Raw genomic sequence first — 19,702 nt, 5'->3', positions numbered from 1 at the left:
TGAGCCTCCACTGATAAGTTGAGATAAATTAGGCCTCCTGGGACAGTCTGGATTCAGACATCTTATTTCTGTGCTTTTGCCTCCACTCCCTTCTTGGCTGGTGGGAAAAAGAAAAACTCCTCCTTCTAAGGTAAAGAATTTAAGAATGGGAGCTATTTTGCTGCTTGTTTAAGTCTCTGGTCTTCAAGTTGCATGGTTCTTTCATTTTATCTTCTTTTGTTTTGTTATTACTACTGTGTCTTTTGGCTTCTCTTCCTCTGTGGGGTGAAGTTTGATCTTCACAAAGGAAGAGGAAGTATGAGGCTTGATGTTTTCTAATTATTGTTATCAGGTATTTAACCTTGTAAGTGTCACTTGACTTCCTGTACAATATGGATTCTTAAGTCTACAAGAGGGCTTGTCAATATCTCTTCCCTTTCATCTGCAGAATATTAACATTTTCAATTATTTTAGTTAGATTGGTCTCAGAACTTTTCTCTAATATCTACGCTATTTGATCAAGAATTTAACACTAGAATACATTGGGATCTTTAGTTTTCAAATATTTAAAAGTTAAGCAGAACATTTTAAACCATACTTACCTTGACTCCCTGTGTTTTTATTTCATGATACTTAAATGAGGTTTTGTGCATGGCAGAATATTTCTCTTGATGAATATCTTGAATTTTGAGGCTTTATGTTCTAAGTTTATTTAAACAAAATATATTCTCATAATCATTCATACAAAACTGGTTTCGACTGTTGTGAACAAGTTATATGTTCTTAATTTTCACAAGAAATAAAGTTTTAGTTAGTTAAGGCTCTTTGGTTTCTAAATCATTTCTCAATCCTCTTCTACTGGACTTCAAGAGAGGAATAAAAACTCTCAAGGAGTTTTAGATATTTGGACATTACTGTTAATGGGGAATGTTGCGAATTGCCTAACCCACTTCACGAAATGCACAACTGAAATCTCAAACTCCATCCCTACCACCTAAACTGACATGTTTGCTAAGTTTTGGCAATAATGAGAAGTGCTATCTCATTTTTACTGTCATGTTCTGAGTTGGACCTCAAGAAAAACCTATATATATAGACCTAATACCCTTGACTTCTTCTTCTTGCATTAAAGGTAGAAGTACCTGAAAATTCTAAGAAAATGTCTCACCTTTTCACCAGACCAAATGTCTAGCAAATGAGGATAGGATTCAGGACAATAGAGGAACAAATCTCTTCACCAGAGGTCTTGTGTATTGGAAAAGCATGAGCCTTTGAATCATGTCTCAGTCTCTTACAAATTCTTTCTGGTTTTTTTTTTTAAGATTATTTATTTGAGAGAATGAGAGAGAGAGAGAGAGAGAGAGAGAGAGAGAGTGTGTGTGTGTGTGTGTGTGTGTGCATGAGCTGGGGAGAGGGGCAGAGGCAGAAGCCAGCCTCCCACTGAGGAGGGATCCCAATGATCAATGATCAGGCTCAATCCCAGGACCCAGGGTTCATGACCTGAGTTGAAGGCAGGCTCACAACCCACTGAACCACCCAGTCGCCCCAGGATCTCACAAATTCTAAGGCCTTGAGTAAATCACTTCACTTCTCTAAACACTGGTTTCCTCATTTAAGAAATGAGGGTAGTATCTATTTCACAAAGCTGTTATATAGATTAAACTAGATTGATGTCAAATGACAGCTATAAAAATTCTCATCTTCAAGTCAACCATCAGTTTTGACTCAAGAAATATTTCCTGAATGAAGTGATGAGTACCATACCCTGTGGCAGGTGCTGAGGATACACGGACAAACCAAGACAAGAGTTCTTGCCTTTAAGGAGCTTAGACTCCAGTAGAAGAGACACGAATTTATAGTACTTCACTATTAGTACCACCCTACTTGGGGGTGGTACTACTTTCTCCCTGCTAGGGGAAAATACAAGATACTATTGGAGATAAGTGGGCACCTTGCCCAATCTTGGGAGATCAGGAAAGGCTTTTAGAGAAAACGATGGCTATGCTGAGACTTCAAGGAGAAGCCAGGTGAAGAAAGCTAGTGGAAAATGAGAATGAAGTGTTCTCCATAAAGAAAACAGCAAGGCTTGTTAGAGTTTAGAGAGTAAGGGGATGGTAGGTTGACCAAAAATGAGGATCTGTATCACTTAAGTTTTCTGAGGGAAAGTTTGAAGAATTTAAACAGGGGACTGACATAGTTAAAGTTTAGGAAGGTTACTTTGGCTACGACATGAAGAATGAACTAGAGTTGAACAAGGCACTGGGCAGAAAGGTTATTGCAGAGAGGTAGGCAAGAGATGATGTTGGCCTACCTAGAACAGTAGTAGTGGAGATGGAGAGAAATGGAGAGATTGGAGGTATACGAGAAGGAAAAATAGGACTTTCTGATGGTTGTAGGAGATGAGAGGAAGACATGGTGGGGCTGAGTATAATACTCATATTTCTGGGTTAGGCAATTGAGTTGATGATGGTACCATTTAGAGATAGGGAACATATAAGTGAGTATAATGAAAATGAGGACTTTAATTACAGCTGTATTGTTTTGAGATATCTTGGAATATCAGGACATGTATTCCTTTAGAAACAAAATTGCATTTATAAAGAAATTTAGGATACATGTTTCAAGGATACATATATTTTCTCTTTTCTCAGTGAAGACATAAGACGACTATGCAGACTTCCCGAATTTAGAAGGACATTTGTTACATGCCAAGTATAATACAATGTCTATCAGGTCATGTACTTTGAAGACAGTCTGGTATGCAGGTTTGTAGTAAGGAGAGAACTGGACTAGAAATTTATATTTAGGAGTTATTAGTATATATATGGTCACTGAAGCCTTGGAAATGAATGAGATCACCATGGCATAAAAAGTGAGATAGGAATAAACTGACCAGGACACAGTGATGAGGTGCATGGACATTTAAGTGACAGGCAGAAGACTGAAGTCCTGGAAGGAAGAATAAAGAAGCCAGAGATCTAGAAGGAACACTAGGTAAGTGGGTTTCAGAAATCAAAAGATGTAAATGTGGCAGGCCATGGTAAGTATCAAATGCTACAGAGACATCAAGTAAAATAAGTAAAAGCATCCACTAAAAAAAGGAACCCTCATCATTTTCGTGGGTATGCAAATTGGTGCAGCCACTGTGGTAGAGAGTATGGAGTTTCCTCAAAATATTAAAAATAGAACTATGATATGATCCAGTAATTCCACTACTGGGTGTCTGTCTAAAGAATATGAAAACACTAGCTCAAAAGGAATTATGCGCCCCTATGCTTATTGCACCACTATTTACAATAACCAAGTTATGGAAGCAGCCCAAGTGTCCATCAATAGATGAATGGACAAAGAGATGAGGTATATATATACACAATGGAATATTACTCAGCCGTAAAAAGAATGAGATCTTGGGGGTGCCTGAGTGGCTCAGTGTGTTAAAGCCTCTGCTTTCGGCTCAGGTCATGATCCCAGAGTCCTGGGATCGAGCCCCACATCGGGCTCTCTGCTCAGAGGGAGCCTGCTTCCTCTTCTCTCTCTGCCTGCTTCTCTGCCTACTTGTGATCTCTGTCAAATAAATAAATAAAACCTTTAAAAAAAAAGAATGAGATCTTGCCACTTGCAACAGCATGGATAGATCTATGGAGTATAATGCAAAGGGAAGCAAGTTATTTGGAGAAAGACAAGCACCATACGATTTCACTCATATGTAGAACTAAAGAAACAAAACAAATGAAGAAAAAAGAGACAAAATGAAAAATAGACTCTTAACAAACTGATGGTTACCAGAGGGGTAGTGAGTGAGGAGTTGGATGAAATAGGTAAAGGAGATTAAGAGTACACTTATCATGATCAGCACTGAATAATGTAGAGAATTGTTAGATAACTATATTGTACACATGGAACTAATATAACACTTTGTTAACTACACAAGAACTAAAATTATTAAAAATTGTGGGAAAAAAAAAAGAAAAAGGGTCCACTAAATTGAACAAAGAGATTGTTAGTGACCTTGTTGAGAATTTCAGTGGAGTGGTAGGGACAGAGCCCAGAAGCTTACTGAATAAATAATCTATTGAGTAAAGTTCCCGGGAAGGCAGGAGACAGAATGCAGAGACTAGGCACAAAGAGAGGGGATATGTGTAGAAATGTGTGCCTCAGATTTGGGGGGACACCTGATTCATTGTGATGTTTGAAAGGATAAATGTGGATGCAGGTAGGCTTATGAATATGGAAGCAGAAGTTGTTGGAGTTCCTCTCTGATTACTTTTATTTTTGCTGATGATAAATGATGGAGGGGTACCTGGGTGGCTCAGTTGGTTAAGCAGCTGCCTTTGGCTCAGATTATGATCCTGGGGTCCTGGGATCAAGCCCCATGTGGTGCCCCACAGTGGGCTTCCTGCTCAGCGGGAAGCCTGGTTCTCCCCTCCCTGGCATTACCCCTGCTTTGTGCCTGCTGTCTGTCTCTCGCGCATCCTGTGTCAAATAAATAAATAAAATCTTTTAAAAAAATAAATAACTGGGGGGGGGGCACCTGGGTGGCTCAGTGGGTTAAGCCTCTGCCTTTGGTTCAGGTCATGATCCCAGGGTCCTGGGATCTGACCCCACATCATGCTCTCTGCTCAGCAGGGAGCCTTCTTCCCCCTCTCTCTCTGCCTGCCTCTGTGCCTACTTGTGATCTCTCTCTCTCTGTGTCAAATAAATAAATAGGATCTTTTTAAAAAATAAATAAATAAATAAATAAGGGAGTTGGTTTGAAAACAATGGAGAAAATCTGAAGTGGCTGTTGTGGAAAAGAGAGCCAACCAGGCAAGCAAGTATTGTAGCAAGTATGATACCGCAGACAGCGCAGGAGAGATTATAAAACTAATACAATAATTCTCTTACTTTCTCCATCCCAACATAAAATTTATAATACACATATGTACAGGTACATGCATTCTCTCTCTTTCACACACACACATGCATGCGCACGCGCGCGCGCGCGCACACACACACACACACACACACACACAATTATATAACACTATTAGAACTCCTTATGGAGAAAGTTCTATAGGTTGTCATCATCTTGTTTCCTGAAACCTTCCACATAATTTTCAGTGGAAAGTAGTGAAGCTATTATTGTGTGGGGTGTAGTTTGCGGGAGACCACGAACAATCCTGGGGCAAACAACTTACTATTTCTATAAAGAATTTATCCATTTTCAGAGAGCAAAATAACAAAATTCCATTGAAAGATCCCCCTCAAAAACATATATCAGTAGAGATGGGAGGCAAGGATTTTCATTATTTAGATTACATTAAACAATAATAGTATTCAGGATAATTTTATATTTTAAAATGTGCTATATATAGGTAACATTCATTAAATATTTATTATGGACTGGGCACATTTAACTTTCACAAAAACTCCATTAGGTAAGTATCACTCCCATTTATAGCTTAGGGACCTGGATTACAGAAAGGTTGAGTAACTTGTCCTTGGGTATATCCATTGTAAATGGCAGAGCTGGGATTAGAACCCAGACAGTTTGACTTCAGAGGTCACATGTTTAAATTCCTGCCTATACTGCCTCTTCAAGGTGGGAGTTTAATGAAATTTCCTAAAGTAAAATGCCCTTTTGAAGTTTTGGAAAGTTAACACAATGACTGGTTGGACAGATGAGTTGTTAAAAGATGTTATGAGCAATGCAGTACAAGTAGAGACTAAGGAAACAGTAGTTCCCAAGACTCAAAATAAGCTGTTTCCTTAGATAAAATTAACTTCATAAAAAAAAAAAAAACCAACTTGGAAACACTTCAAGTATACAATAGACTACAGAAAATAATTACAATTCAGTACCCAAGTATTACATTCCCTTCTTTTCTTCTCAGGAAGGAATCACTATTCTGAATTTATCTATCACTTCCTTACATGATTTTCCCAATCTGATCTCAGATTTTGTTTTAAAATCTTTATTTATGATATACCATGTACATCTTTTTGCAATTTGCAGGGTTTTTTTTTTTTGCTCAACATTATGTTAATGAACGTTATCTAAATCAATATTAGTAGATTTAGTTCGTTAATTTCCGTTTAGTGTTCCATGTATGTCAGTTAGTCCAGTAGTGTAACTTAGTCATCCATTCTCCTGTAAGTGGATATTTAAGCTATTTCACTAATATAAGTAATGCTGCTATGAATATTCTTGCACGGACTCACGATAATTATTTATATATTACATATATTATGTAATATTCTATATTGAATGTATTTAATTCCTTAACATGCAGTTTAACAAGAAAGGTAATAACGTGCATGAACTATACAGCAAAGACAGGCATTAGTTCTCAAGAAAGGTATAACAGACCATGGGTTGTTCTGAGCAGAGCGAGGCTACTTTGACTACCCAGCGTTTGTGGGGGATACTCAAGGATCAAGCGACATTCATTACTACAGTATGACACCACACTTCAGTCTTTAATTATTCTTTCACTGTTATCCAATAGTTTCACTTGTGTTCATTCATTTTCTCAACTAGAGTATAGCTCCACCAGGAGGGAACCGAGAACCAACAAGGTGAGTTAACACGAGTGTGACCGTGAAGAGTCCGCAGTGTAAGCTGCAGCAGGCGACCTCTTGGCTGTGCCAGCCTACCAAAAAGTGACAGCGCCAGGCGAATGTCGGGGCAACCGGGAACTAATCTCACTTTCCACCTCAAGAGTCTTGGAAGCTGAGGACACGAGGATGGATGGAGGCATAGACACCTGCTCAAAGTGTCTCTCCACTTTCACCCACAATGCCGCCAGGTCAGTAGCTGGGAACAGAGGCTGGAACGCGACCCCACCCAGAGCGCACCTTCCCAGTCTGGCCTCTGCTAACCGCGCCTCTTTGCTTTACGCCAAATCCGTAACCAGGCGCTAAGGCCAACCCGGCGGCTTCTGCAGCTCCAAAACCTGACGTGAAATTGCGCGGGGCGGCACTGACAGAGGCCATCTTTAATTTGGGCAAAACCCCACCCTCATAGCCCCCCGGCCACTCCCTCCCGTCGTCCCCAGGCCTTTCACCGACAAACGTAATGTGACTTAACCTTAGAGGCAGTGTTAAAGAAACACACATAGAGGCCTGACTATCCATGACCCTGGAACCGCCAAATCCCGCCAATATAAACATGGCGACTAAGCCTGAGTAGCAAAAGAGCGCTGATGCTAGTGAAGTCATGTTCGAAATGGAGAGAGGCGTCGGGGCAGGGAGGGAGTAATCTCGCGAGATCGAAGCTGGCGTCGGCTAGGCCCGGAAGCCTCGTCTGGAGGGGCGGGGGCGGAGGAGGGAGCGGTAGTCGGGCAAGAGTCCGCCTGCTGTCGCCTGCGTAAGCGGGGCAGCGACGCCGGGCGGCTACGCCGCGAAACCGGCGTAGGCGGCTTTGGAGAATCGGCGGGCTGCGCTGCGCCCGGGCTGGTCGCGGAGGGGGGAGGGGATGTCGGTCAGTGCGAGATCCGCTGCTGCTGAGGAGAGGAGCGTCAACAGCAGCACCATGGGTGAGTCTCAGCTTTGGGCCGCTGCGACTCAGGTCGGCGGCTCCGGACTTGAGGGGGCTCTGCGGCCGCCAGATCGAGCTGGGGGAACGCCCTCAGACGATGTGGGGAGCTGCGGCCGAAGGAGGTGGAGTGGGCCGGCGGCGGGCCCCGGGCGCGGTGGCGGCGGGCCCGGGGGGAGGGGAGAAAGCGGCGGTGACAGTTTGAATTGAATGTGAGGAGAGCAGAGGCGGCGGTATTTCCTGTGCCGCGGCGGACGGGCCGGGGGAGCGGGGAGACGTGAGCAACGGCCTCGCCCGCCCCGCGGAAGCGGAGCGAGCGGGGTCGTCTCCGCCCGGCCCGGCTTCCGCGGCCCTGTTTCCTCCGGTCGGCGGCCGCTGCACCCGCCGCGGAGTTCCCCTCGTGGGGAGTGGGCCTGGCGAGGAGGGTGGGGACGTGTGCGCGCGCTTGGCTGAGGGTGCTGTGTGGGCCGGCCCGCGAGGGGGGCGGCGAGAGGGAGGAAGAAGGATGCACCAGGCTGAAGCTGCGGTGGAGGCGGTGGCGGCTGCAGAGGCTCCGGCGGCCGCGTCGCCCCTTCGCTCCGCCTCCCCGCCTCTCGGGGTTTCCTTTCCCCAGGCGCGGCCCCGAAGGCCGGTGGATGGCGGGCGAGGCTTGAGTGCGGAGGCTAAGGAGCTGGTTTGCGCTTAATTTTTAGGAAAAAGAGGAAAGTGAACGCCTGGGAAGGGCGCCCCCACCCCTCCCGAGGAGTGGAAAGGGTGGGAAGGGTCGCTGGAAAAGGGACGAGTTGGAAATACTGGTGATGTTTAAGGAAATTAATTTTTTGAAAATATTTCAGTATTTTCAGTTATTCTCTTCTGAAGCCTTTTCATTTCCTTTCCTCCCCCACGTATTGGAAAAAGAACAAGGCCATTTCATTCACATTTTCCACTCCTGAGTTCCATTTCATACTGTGTGTATAGTAGGAAATAAGCCACTGAGATTTTTCTAACGCATTTCCATTTGCTAAGTTACATTTTCAGAGTGCACTGTTTCAGATCTTTTTTTTTTTTTTTAATATAGTGGAGGGAAAGAATATTTAACGTCCAGGTGTTAGCTAAGTTACTGAAATAACTGGTGAGTTTGTGGTTAAAGTTAAACTTTAAGATTTATTTTAGCTTTGTTATTTTGATGGAATGGAAGAATACCTTCCTGAGTGCCCTTGAGAATCTAAATGAACATATAATCTAGATTGAGAAGTATTTTACTTGTTTTATGTATTTACGTGAGGAGTATAGTCAGTCGTCGTCGTCTCCCACTCCCAAGTATATAAAAGCAAGTTGAGGAAGAAACTTTTTAGGCATTAAGTGTACAGATACAGATGAAATTTATGGAATCCTGATAGACTGAAAGATGATGTCTTAGCAGGATAAAAATTATTAAGCTAGTTACTGCTGCCCAGATCCCCTATTCCTCCAAATAGCAAGTGAAGGGCCTGGGGGAAGGCAGGAAACTGTCTTTCATCCCACCCAGCTGTTCAGTGGGTGGGGCTAGAGGAGATAGGATTGAGTGGAGCTATGAAATAAATGTGGAAGCCACATAGATGGTTTGTATGGTAGTAGTGTGTCATTCTGTGATGGGACAATGTGGTGGAGCCAAGTTCTCCTCATATAGTTATTAAAAATATCACAAACCCTCTTAGGCTTGCAGAATGGAAGATCATAATTGATAATAGAAATTTATTTTGTGTTTATGTCAAATAGATTTTAATTTACAGAAAGGATATTTTTGTAATTTGGTTAAGAATTTTTGGTTTCTGGTTTTGATTTGGAGAAGGTTTTCAGTACATCAGCTACATGAAAGGTAGTGTTATCAATAGATTGTTTCAGAAGTTTGTTGTAAAATTGGTTGCTTGCATTTGCGCATTTTCCCACAGAAATAATCTTAAATAAGTGTATGCTAGAACTTCTGAGCTAGTCTAACACAAGGGAAGACTCCTGACATGTTAGAGCAATTGTAGAGGGTTAATGTCAACAAGACAGACACACTGCACACATAAAACTTGGGTAGGAGGAAGAGTTAGATCTGTGGTTTTCAAGGTCTCAGTAATGGGGTGGTCAGGTGACATAGACCATTCAGAGTGAAGATAGTGGAGAGTAGGTTGGCCTCAGACTTCTTGTTGATGATACACATACTCACTATAGATTCTATTCTAGGAATTGCCAGTAGGGTACTGTTCTATGACTAAATTACCAGCTGAGAACCATGTCTTACATTCTGAGCTAATAAGCTCTCTGCAATTTTTTATTAGAGGGTGAAAAATTTTAACTTTAACATGTATGTATTTTACTGAATTTTGAGGCAAAACTAACTTTTTAAAAATGTGTGTGTTTTTCCTTGTAACTAAATCTGGACTGTAAATGACACTAAATTTATTGTGCCATGAAACGGATGTAGGAAAAAAATGTGTGTTTGAGGAGTAGAATTGTAAGGTAGCATGATTATGGGTTACGCTTGCCAGATGAGACCATAGTGTTAAATGTAGACTATTGGTCTCTACAGCAGTGTTTTGCAGACTGCAGGTTGAGGTCTGTTAGTGGGTTTTGAAACCAATTTCATGGACATGTAATAATTTTTAAAAAGTAGGAAAGAAAGAGAAGATAGCAGTACATTGCACTTAGCATGAATTTTAGGCAGGGTTAAGTTTTGTTTTGTATGTATTGTGTATTGGGTTGGGTTATAACATTTTTATTAAGAATTATGGTCAAAACTAGGAAAACACATGGGGGATGTGCAGCATGGATGGGTCAAGTCAGAGGTCTTTAAACATTATGGTATAGTGTGGAGATCTTGGTCTGAAAAGGAGGATATTAAGATTTTACTTATTTATTTATTTGAGAGAGAGAGAGCGCAACAGAGAGCATGAGCATGAGGGAGAAGAGGGAGAAGCAGACTCCCCACTGAGCAGGGAGCCTGTCATGGGGCTTGATTCCAGGACCCTGGGATCACAATCTGAGCTAAAAGTAGACACTTAACCAGCTGACCCACCCAGGTGTGAGAAGTGAAGACTTTAAATGCTGTTAAGTCCGTATGACTTTTTCTTATCTTGGATTTATTTATTCTGTACTCCATACATGAAATGTGGTTGGAGAGATCTGGAACTTACTCCTTGAGAGGAGGTCATCATTTCCAAGACCCAGAGAAACCAGAATGGGTCCCAAAAGAAGATAGTATTGTTTAGGGCCTCTACTCTAGACTTTGAGGGGTAATATACATACACACACACACACACACGTATATGTATACATATATAATTTATAATATATAATAAAATTATCATTTTAAAAATTTAATTAATTATTATTTTTTGTCTTGTCCATTTACATCATCAGAAATCAAGAGAGCCGAGTTTTGGTCATGAGCCTGAGGGAAGGGGGCCAAGGAGGCAGCTTGGTTTGCTTTCATTGTTGAAGGCTTTAGGCCAGACATACAGAAGGTCCTTTTAATTTGTGCTGGTGCAGTCCAGTTCTCCAGAGGTAGTATTACATATAGGAATTTGAGTTCAAAGTGATAACAGACAAATGTAGTATAATGATTAAGAATATGGGCTTTGGTGTCAAGCAGACCTGGGTTTAAATCCTGGCATTGCTTACTAGATGTATCAGTTAGGATGCAGTTAGGATACTGCTTTTCAAACTGACAAAGGACCTTTTCTTTCCTGTTTCTTTTAAAGTTTCTAATCCATTGTTGACTGATACTATTGCAAAAACTACTGCAATTTTTTTAAAAAATGAAGATGAATTTAAAGAAGGGGAAATACAGTCCGAATGTTTTTTCAATCCCAACAGACAAATTTATTTTGCTATAAAAATTTTCATTTCTATGCTCTTAGTTTCTATACTTCTGTGATGTAATCCGATAAACAGTTCAGACTGGCTCACTGGTCCACATACCACATTTTAAATAGCACTGGGTTAGACTATGCTGCAGTAAGAAGTAGCCCTAAAAAATCTAAGCAAAGGTAGCTAAAGATGAGATTTTGCCTGTCATTCTAAAGTTTATGTACTTTATTGGGGCAAGTGTCTCTCAACTTCAAAAGTACCTTCAAAAGGCTGAGGAGAGTTAATAAATATCCCCTGAGGTTGGGGAGAGTAAATAAGTAGGAGAGTAAATAAATAACCCCGAAGTTGTTTCAGTTCACATTATTTTGAATTAAAAAAAATCTTATTCATGTTACATTTACATTTTATTTGTTTGCCTTATATGCAGTGTAAAGAGGCTTTCTCCCTCCTTCTTCCCCACCAGTCTGGAAGAAAAAATTGATTCTGCTGAAGAGCTGACATGTAAATTCTGTTCTGTTTACCTTTGGGGTCACAACTGAGTACTTTTGGTAGCTTCATTTGAGAGGGGAGGCTCCAGGTCAGAATTTTTCAAATTTGACACTATCGTAGTTTGGAGTTCTATAATTGTTTGGGGGGCTGTCCTTTGCATTGTACAATGTTTATCAACATCCCTGGCCTCTACCCACTAGATGCCAATAGCACTCTCCCAGTTGTGACAAAAAAAATATGTTTGCAGACCTTGCCAAATGTCATGGGGTGAGGGGGAGGGGAGAGAATCACCCCAGATTGAGAACCACTGTGCCAGGTGATGGAGAAGCCTTTGAAGAATCATAGGAAACAGGAGAAGGAAGTCTTTCTTAACCATCTAGTCCATAATTCTTCCTCTTAGAGCTCTCACCATGTTTCTCAAAATTGGTAATCAGCATCACCTAGGTAGCATGTGTGTGTGTGTGTGTGTGTGTGTGTATGTACGTATGTAAGTTTATCATTTAATTCATGAATTTTTGTAAATGTGATCATTAGTTAACTGGATGCATAACATTATGCTAGGTCAGTATTTTCCATAGTATAATTGATAAACCTCATGCATCAGGATCAACCACAGCCTCTTGTTAAAAATGAAGATTAGTTCTCACCACACGTGCAGTGATTCACAGTCTCTGAGAGGGGCCCAGGAATCTGTACTTTTTAAAATGCTTTCCAAATTAAGTAACTTTTTTGAGGTATAGCTTTCGTACAATAAAATGCACAAAGTTTAAGTGTTCAGTTCATTGGATTTTGACAAATATATACATCTTGTAGTTTTTATTCCAATCAAGATAAAGAACATTTTTGGGGTGCCTGGGTGCTTTAATCCTTAAGTGTTTGACTCTTGGTTTTGGCTCTGGTCATGATCTCGGGGTTATGAGATCGCCCTGCATAGGGCTCTGTGCTCAGCAAGGAGTCTGCTTGAGATTGTCTGCCTCTCCCCGTCCCCCCAATGTGCTCTTGCTCTCTCAAATCAATCAATCAATCAATCAATCATTTTTTTTAAAGATAAATAACATTTCCATTACCCTAGCATTTCTTTCTTTTCTTTTTTTTTTTTTTTTAAGGTTTTATTTATTTATTTTGAGAGAGAGTGAGTGAGAGAGAGTAAGCATTGGGGGTGGGGAAGAGGCAGAGGAAGAGGGAGAAGCAGACTCCCAGCTAAGCTGGGAGCCCGATGCGGAGCTTGATCCCAGGACCCTGAGATCATGACCTGAGCCTAAGGTAGGTCCTTAACAGACTGAGCCACCCAGGCGCCCCCACCCTAGAGTTTCTTGTGCCCCTGTGCCGTTATTGATCTGCTGGCCTGATTTCTAATGTCCATCAGTGAGTTTTTAAAAATTTTTTTAAACAAGAAACAGCTTCATTGAGTAAGATGTGATTCACAGGCAGTCGACTCATTTAAAGTGGTTTTTCTGGGTAGCTCTTTAAAGTCTTTCCCCCCTAACTTCTTTATTGTGAAAGATTTGAAATGTAAAGAAAACATGAAATGATAGTAAAATGATCATTTTGGTACTTTTAAAAACATACGGATTGTAGTAGTCTTCCAGAGTTTCATAAGCAGTAGGCTTGGGATAAGGCCCTGATTGTTTTTCAGAATAATTAAAATATTTTTTTCCAGTTTTACTTTGTAAAATATATTTGAAATATTCCTGCAGTGGCAATTTGAGATTTTTGTAAATGTAACAAATACTCCACTGCTAACAAAGTGTCAGACACTGCAAAATAGTAGCAATCAAGAAAGCTATGGCCCATGGCCTTATGGATGTTACTTAGTGTTTGTGTTTTCATTTCTGAAAGTGCTTTTTATTATGTGGGTTTTTTTTTTTTTTTAAGATTTTATTTATTTATTTGACAGAGATTACAAGTAGGCAGAGCAGCAGGCAAAGAGAGGGGGAAGCAGGCTCCCTGCTGAGCAGAGAGCCCAATGTGGGGCTTGATCCCAGGACCCTGAGATCATGACTGAGCTGAAGGCAGAGGCTTAACCCACTGAGCCACCCAGACGCCCCTCCGGGGGTGTTTATATTTGTCAAATAGGTAACACAGTCACTTGGTTCAGAATTCAGAAGGTTAAAAAGAGATATGTAGTGAAATCTTTCTATTCCTATCCTCAAGTAACCCAGTTTCCTCCTCAGGCAACCTATTTAACAGTTTCTTTTATGTTTCTTCTGGAGGTGATTTTTACATATATAAGCAAAAAAACATACATTCCTCCTTTCCCCACCCATGGTAACATCAGACACACATTCTTCCTCACCTTTTAATTTTTCCCACTTAGTGTATCTTAGGTTATTCCATGTCAGTACATGAAGAGCATTCTTATTCTTTTATATAGCTGTATAGTCCCATTATAGGTGGATTATGATTTAACATGTCCCTTTCTGATAAGACATTCATTTTCAGTATTTTGCTATTATAAACTATATGAGTAACTTGGGACATTGATTATTTCACATGTGTTGGTAAATCAGAGCTCCTGAACCCTTTGACACAAGACATTATCAGATAAAGTTGTAGTATTGATGTTAAGTCATTACTAGCTTAGGACTTCACCACTCAAGTTAATTCATTTAGCAAACATGTCTTGTGCCTTGTGCTGTGTGATGGGCACTGGCGATACTGAGTTAAGTGCTGTGACAGTCGAAATAGAAGGTGATTAAGAGCTTAGGTTCTGGAGTTAGACCTGGATTCGCATGTCTAAATCTTAACTGAATCTTGGGCAAATAACAGAATTTTGCCTTCTCCTCTGTAAAGTGGGAATCACAAAGTTATTAGATAATTAAATGAGAATTAGATGATAACGTGGCAAGTTCTTAGCCTCATATATTGAGCAGATGGTAGCTTTAAAAAAAAAGTAACCGTGGGGCGCCTGGGTGGCTTAGTTGAACATCTGACTCTTGGTTTCCACTTGGATCGTGGTCTCAGAGTCATGGGATTGGTCCCCGTGTTGGGCTCTGTGCTGATCTCCAAGTCTACTTGAGGTTCTCTTTCCCTCTCCCTGCCCCTCCCACTTGTGCTCCTTCTCTCTCTCTTTCTCTAAAAGAAATGAATAAATCTTTAAAAAAAAAAAGTTATCAGACTATATGGCAATTGAGTATTTACTTTTCTGCCTTTATTTTTAAGTTTCTTAAAGTCAAGGACTGTGTTTTGTTCACTTTTCCCTACCTGGCATTTACTTAGTAAATTGATATGATTTAATTAATGTAGAGCATACAGTGGAAATATAGAGCAGGATACCTTTTCTAAATTGGAAAAGATAAATCTTTAAAGGTAAATAGGAGTGATTAGGCAGAGGAGGAGGAAGGATACTTATTGTAGGCTGAGAACTCATGGTAATTTATGGAACTAGACTCGTAAGTAGAGATCTGGTGTCCTGTATTGAGTATTTAAAAAAAAAAATCATTATTGAAGGATTTTAAAAGAAGAGTGGTAACCATGAACATCATGATGGTAATTCGAGTAGGAATAGCTAGAACACCAAGGTGGGGCCAGCGAATTGAGGGAGGTTAACATAGCAGTCCTAGGACTAAAATATGAAGGACAAGGGCGCCTGGGTGGCTCAGTCGGTTAAGCATCTGTCTTTGGTTTGGGTCATGATCCCAGGATCCTGGGATCAAGCCCCATGTCAGACTCCCTGCCCAGTGGGGAATCTGCTGCTCTCTCTGCCCAACCCCTTCCCATCGCATACTTACTTGCTCTCAAATGCATAAATAAAGTCCTTTAAAAAAATAATAATAAAAAAAAAGATGAAGGACAACTAGGATAGTGTCAAAGGACATGAAGTGTAGGGGATGGTTGTGAGGGGATGTTGGTGGGGAGTAATGAATCCAGTGTCTGAACCTGAGTAAATGGGTGATTAGTAGGTATAATATATCGAAAGAGGTAATTTAGAACATGAAATTGAGAGGACTGGAGAACATCTAAGTATGCATGTCTGGTAGTCTTAATACTAGGAGAGATCTTTAGAATGGGAAACAAAAATTGTAAGATTATTGTGAATTTATTCATTTGTGCTTTGAGTTTTTATATTTACTAACAAAGTCCACCATATTGATCAACAGCTATACTATAGTCTGGTTAGTAAATTTGTTGGTACTTTTTTTTTTTTTTTCTTTTCTTTTTTAGGAGTTGGGGAGAGGGACGGTGGTAAAGGGAGAGAGAGAATCTTAAACAGTCTCCACTGCCTGTGGAGAACTATTGCAGGACTGGATCTTAAAACCCTGATATCATGACCTGAGTGGAATAGTTAGATGATTAACCAACTGAGCCACCCAGGCGCTCCTTTTGATACTATTTTTTTTTAAGACTTGGTATTTGTGGTTTGATGAGCAGAGTTGAAGGAAATTGGAATAAAATGATTTCTGTGAAACGTCAGTGTCCTTCAAAGTCAGACAGACTGAGGTCACCAATTTCTTAAGTACTACTAACATGTTTACTTATTTAAACTTTCTACTGATAGATTTCATAGCATTAGCTCTTTCACATTAAGGGGCACACTAGTGTTTCTTTACATGAGTAACATTTTGTATCCTTAATGTTCAAATTGTTCTATACAGATTGTAATTAGAGTTTTTTTCTTTATGGGGAAGATTCTGGTATGTATTGTTAATTTCAGAGAATACTGTAAATACTTTGTGTGAGATCATTATTTGTGTAAGAGGAGGCAGAATCTTCATAGTAATGTTATCTTAGTGCTTTCTGTTTATGCTATTATTAAAGTAACCAGGGTAATACATGTAGCATTGTAAAAATTTGTTACATGTAGCATTCTGGGATGTGAGGTGATCTATACAAAGAAATTTTTTTTAGTAATGAATGAACCATTTTTAATTTTAAGAAGTTTTAATAGAGAGGCTTAGTTGATTTTATGATGAATTTGAACAAATTAACCAGGAGGGAAAAAGCCATTAAATTATTTCAATTGCTGGTGGTTAATTTTTGTTCTTTCTTAATTATGTATATTTTTTCATGGTTTTAATTAGTGGTATATTAGTGATTAGTGGTTCTTAACCCTGGTCAGACATTGAAAACACTTCCAGTGCTTAACATCTTTGGAAGCTTAGTTCACAAGGTATGAGGTGGGGCTCAGAAATTTGCATTTTAAGTATTTTAGATAATTTTGATCAGCAACCAGAGTTGATAACCTCTGGTGTGAATTATATATTATGAGGTAATATGAATAAAAGTACTCTGTAAACTCTTAAATTTTATACAAAACCAGGATATTATTCACTTAATATTTAATATAGTTTTTGGTATATTATTTGATACAGTATTTTGGTATATTAATATATGCAGGTTATTTTAATATGTATATAGTGTTCCAATGTTGATATCCTGATTTGTGCAGCTATTTTGTTATTTTGAGATTTCTGTAGTTTCAGTATTTTAGAATTGTAAGCATTACTTTAAAGAATATCTTTAAAGATTTTTATTGATTTGACAGACAGAGATCACAAGTAGGCAGAGAGGCAGGCAGAGAGAGAGGAAGGGAAGCAGGCTCCCCGCTGAGCAGAGAGCCCCCTGTGGGGCTGGATCCCAGGACCCTGGGACCATGACCTGAGCTGAAGGCAGAGGCTTTAACCCACTGAGGCACCCAGGTGCCCTAAGAATATCTTTAAATAGACCTCTTCTGCCTTCCTGTTATTTTCCTTGTTAGTTCAGTCCCTTAAACTTGTTTTCATTTACATTTCTAACATTATTGGAGAGAGGTATTTGTTATGTATAAACTGATTAGCTTCCCCCACTTTCAGTGGAATATACTGAACTTGTGAATGTCACCTTCAGGAACATTTGATTTTATGCTCTGAGTTAGGGGGCTATTAAGTAATGCAATATGTGAGTAGTTTTTGTTTTTTTAACAATGTATAGCTTTTCACATATATCTCTCATGGATGTACCTGCCTTCTTTCCTTGAAGTCTGTAGCTATCTAGTTTACTATTACAAATCTCTGTGTTTTAGTTGCTCAGTTTTTATTTCTTAGTTCATTTCTTTATTGAAGGTCTGCTGTCTGTTAAGCATTAAGTTAGATTTCCATTTCTGGTTCCCAGCAATATTCTGTAGAATTGATATGCTGAGTGGAAAGGAAAGAAATTTATGTGGAAGTGATTCCTGTTCCATAGGTATTTAAAATAATGTGCAAATAGAAAAGAACTGCAAAAGTTCTTTATATAGTCACTGTATAATTTGCAAAGACCTTAACTTCTCAAAGGACACCTTGTAGTCTGTTAGTTTTCTTGTTGCTGAGAAGGGTAAATTGAGTATTTGTCTAGTGTTAAGTTTGGAGACATGAGAACTTCGCAAGAAGGGATGAAATTAGTGATCCTAGATAGAACTGTAGTCAGTCCTGTTTTGGGATTTGTGTTAGAATATTAAAGTTGATATAATCCAGTATGACTAAGAGTTACTTTATGAGATGCTTAATTCAGCTGTGAGTTAGAAAGATAACTGGAATGACTTAACTGGCAAGTGGACCCATGAAAAATACTTAAATTTTTGTTTGACCATGGTGCTGTGCTGTTAAAATGATAATTACACAGATGTGGTTTTTTTTTTCAAATTTTGGAATAATTTTAGACATGTTGAAAGGTTGCAGCCCCTAACTTCCTAAAAATTAAATATTTGGTCAGCGTGGAGGAAATGCAGAAACAATACCACAAACATGCAAATACAACATGTTATATGAGATAAATGCACATCAACAGTAGTGCTGGCCAGGACTAAGCGAGTTAAGAAAACAGGTTTATGCTTGATGGAAAAACCTTTAATTGAAATCTTTGTTGAAAGTGTTTGGGTAGGGCTGGGAGAGTCTATTGTTTTTTAATTGAAGGATGGGTGTTCTAAGTATAGTTAGTCATTAGTGGATTCCATGTAACAAATTAAAAGCATGATTCTTATCCCCTACTTCTAGGCTGTGGCCCAGGTATCTGTTTTTATCAAGCTCCCCAGATGTTTCAGATTACAGCTGAGTTTGGGAATCACTTATCTGTAAGATAAAAGTCCAGAGTCCTTAATAATAGCTGTCATCTATTGCACAACCACTTCAATGACTATCATTTATTATACTCATTGTATGTGAAGTGCCAAATATTTCATATATACCTCGCAACAATCTCGCAAAGATTTATCCTGGTCTAAGGCTCAGAAAGATTAATTTACCCACCAGAGTGTATTTCTAAGTTACAGCAGGTATTGGAATTCAGATTTCTTGCTGTATTTATAATGCTTTATTACTCTCTTATGTGTTCTGTCATTAAAAATTTAGGCAGTCATTTTGAGATTTCCTTGGTTGGACTTTTTTCTTCTACCCAGGTGGAGTCATACTCTTCGTGTTTTTGCCTCTCCTTATGCTGTTCTTAGCTACCTTGAAGTCCCATCCATCCATTAAGGAAGGCCCAGCTAAAAACTACTCATTCAGGGAATTTTTTCCCAGTTATGAGTCTTTGATGATCCTTCCCTTTTCTTGAACTCCTAGAAGATACGCTTTTAGTAGGTAATAGCACAGTCAACTTTTTATGTATTATCCGTTATTGTTCATGTTTAATATTATTTTGTTGTTGGGGTAATATTTGCAGTATTGTCATGTGTGGCATGCTTTTTTGAGCTCCCTGCCGCTCTCTAGCTTTATTGTATATATAGTACTGATCTTGAATAGAATTCTTTTTATAATGAAATGTAAGTTGAAGGCTTTGGTTATGGGTTAAAGTTAGAATTTGTAGTTTTGAGATATCATATTTGGTTACTTCAGTAGCTCACTAAAGCAGACTTAAAATCTTTGGTTTTAGAGTAAATTTTTAAACATACAGATATATTTATCATAATTTATGAATAATTTCAACAGTAGTATAATTTGGTTTGCAGTA

The 19,702-nt window shown here is 39.5% G+C and overlaps 1 protein-coding gene across 4 annotated transcripts in view; it reads left to right on the top strand.

Moving 5' to 3' along the window:
- The first annotated feature begins 6,742 nt into the window (after positions 1-6,742).
- The window catches only part of SEPTIN7 (septin 7), a 115,641-nt gene continuing 102,681 nt past the window's right edge, over positions 6,743-19,702 (top strand). Inside the window, exons 1-2 of one of the 4 annotated variants that reach the window (XM_032871701.1) lie at positions 6,743-6,767; positions 9,003-9,004. In XM_032871701.1, coding sequence (XP_032727592.1) covers positions 6,758-6,767; positions 9,003-9,004 — 12 coding nt within the window. In that variant the 5' untranslated portion in view covers positions 6,743-6,757. The other 3 variants (XM_032871676.1, XM_032871684.1, XM_032871667.1) reach the window with 3 other exon arrangements.

Source organism: Lontra canadensis, unplaced genomic scaffold, assembly GCF_010015895.1.
Source record: "Lontra canadensis isolate GAN:19392208 unplaced genomic scaffold, GSC_riverotter_1.0 scaffold2, whole genome shotgun sequence".
Lineage (NCBI taxonomy): Eukaryota > Metazoa > Chordata > Mammalia > Carnivora > Mustelidae > Lontra > Lontra canadensis.
Note: the sequence above shows the minus strand (reverse complement) of the source record. Positions and strands in the feature narration are given on the sequence as shown.